Source organism: Plasmodium cynomolgi, assembly GCF_000321355.1.
Source record: "Plasmodium cynomolgi strain B DNA, scaffold: 0723, whole genome shotgun sequence".
Classification (NCBI taxonomy): Eukaryota; Apicomplexa; class Aconoidasida; order Haemosporida; family Plasmodiidae; genus Plasmodium; species Plasmodium cynomolgi.
In genome coordinates, this window is record NW_004193022.1 from 1 (window position 1) to 1689 (window position 1689).

General features: G+C 24.9%; 1 protein-coding gene across 1 annotated transcript; it reads right to left on the reverse strand.

The window, feature by feature from the left end:
• Positions 1-585: 585 nt before the first annotated feature.
• On the reverse strand, positions 586-1455 carry PCYB_005370 (hypothetical protein; the record flags this gene model as incomplete). Its single annotated transcript, XM_004227958.1, has 1 exon — positions 586-1455. A coding segment is annotated over one exon (867 nt), but the record flags the coding sequence as incomplete, so codon positions are not given.
• Positions 1456-1689: the final 234 nt, after the last annotated feature.

A 1689-nucleotide genomic window follows, 5' to 3' on the forward strand; every position in this document is an offset into this window, starting at 1 on the left:
TAATATATTAAAGTAGATAAAAATATATTTACTAATAAAGACATATTATGTTGATTGTAATTATTAATATTTTTTTTAGAGGGCTAGGATATAAAATTGTCAAATGTAGTCATTACATAAACTGAAGGATGTTATAGAATCAAAATAATATGCTTAATTATCATGTTTGAGAAAATTTATTAGTATTAAATCTAATTTATATTTCCTATATTATTTATTATGATCTTGTGTCTTTAAATTTATACAATATTTATTTTACTACATAAAACAACTAGACATTTAGAGTTATCACTATGATTAACATATTTTGTTAATGATAATTGTAGTAATGATATATCTATCTAAAGGATTATTTAATTCATAATCTGTGATAGGATATATTCATTCTTCTACGCCCATCAACCATTCCATCACTATACGGGTTGGATCCATCTATATCTTCTATAGGATTATACATATTTATGTTCCTTCCTAGTAATTTGTTTATAAATCCTCCAGCTGGTGTAAACTAATGAATTATAATTACATATACGATTTAAGCAAATTATGTATTTTTTAACTGTTTTTCTATGTGAAAAATATAATTATATGAAAATTATGATTTTGTGGATTTTAATTATATTTTCAGTTACCCTATATAGTAGAAAAGAAATAAAAGGAACTCCTAATACTGGAACAACTGAACCTGTAATACTTTTTGAGTGTCCACCTTCAGTTGTATCATCCATTTGAATGGTTTCAATTGATCTTGTAAAATTTCGAAAATCAGATTGTTGATTCACACCTAAATCTGCATTCTGTGTTGCAGTTTGTTGAGGGGGTATAGATGTAACACTGGGCTGACTATAAGACTGAACTGCTTCATGTTCTTGTTGTTCATGATGTTTTTGTTCTTCTGAAACTACTACAATATTATCACGTTGTTTACAACTAAATGAAGATAATTTTTTGTGTTCATTATCTTTGAATAATTCAGAAAAATATCTCCAATAAAAATTGTTTCTATTATATTTATTATAGCATTCTGAATGTGCCTTTTTATATATAGTAACGTATTTTTCTATGTATTGCTTATAATCTTTATCACATGTGGTGTCTGGATGAGCAGTCTCCAACTCAATATCTCGATAATCCTTAGAATAATAAAATAGCAACTTATATTCTTCATATCTATTAAGATCAATTAGGTAATGTTTAGGACACACCGTCATATATGTTGTATTATTATCTAGTTCTGTATAAATCTTTAAAATAATGTTTTTGAACACACGCTCATTTTTTACTAAAGGATATATTTTATCACCTAAATAATAATACAAATAACGACAAAGATCATTGTCAAAATTATCTGTTTTTTCCTGTTTTTCCCTATATATAAAACAGAGAGCCTTTAGAATTTTTTCAGATATTTTATCAAATTCATAAGTCTTATATTCTCCTTTTTCCAACAATTTACTTATGCTTGAGTAAAATTCAATTCCTTCACACCCCTCCTTTCCACGTTCAAAATAAGAATACTTAATTACTGAAGTTAATTTATCTATATCACCTTTCTAAGACAAATGATAAAACAATAGTATATATAATATATAGAGAAATATAAAAAATATGGTAGTTTATAATATAACATATAAGAAATTCCTTATCCTAATTAATAAGTATAACAGACAATATAAAAGAAATAATTAT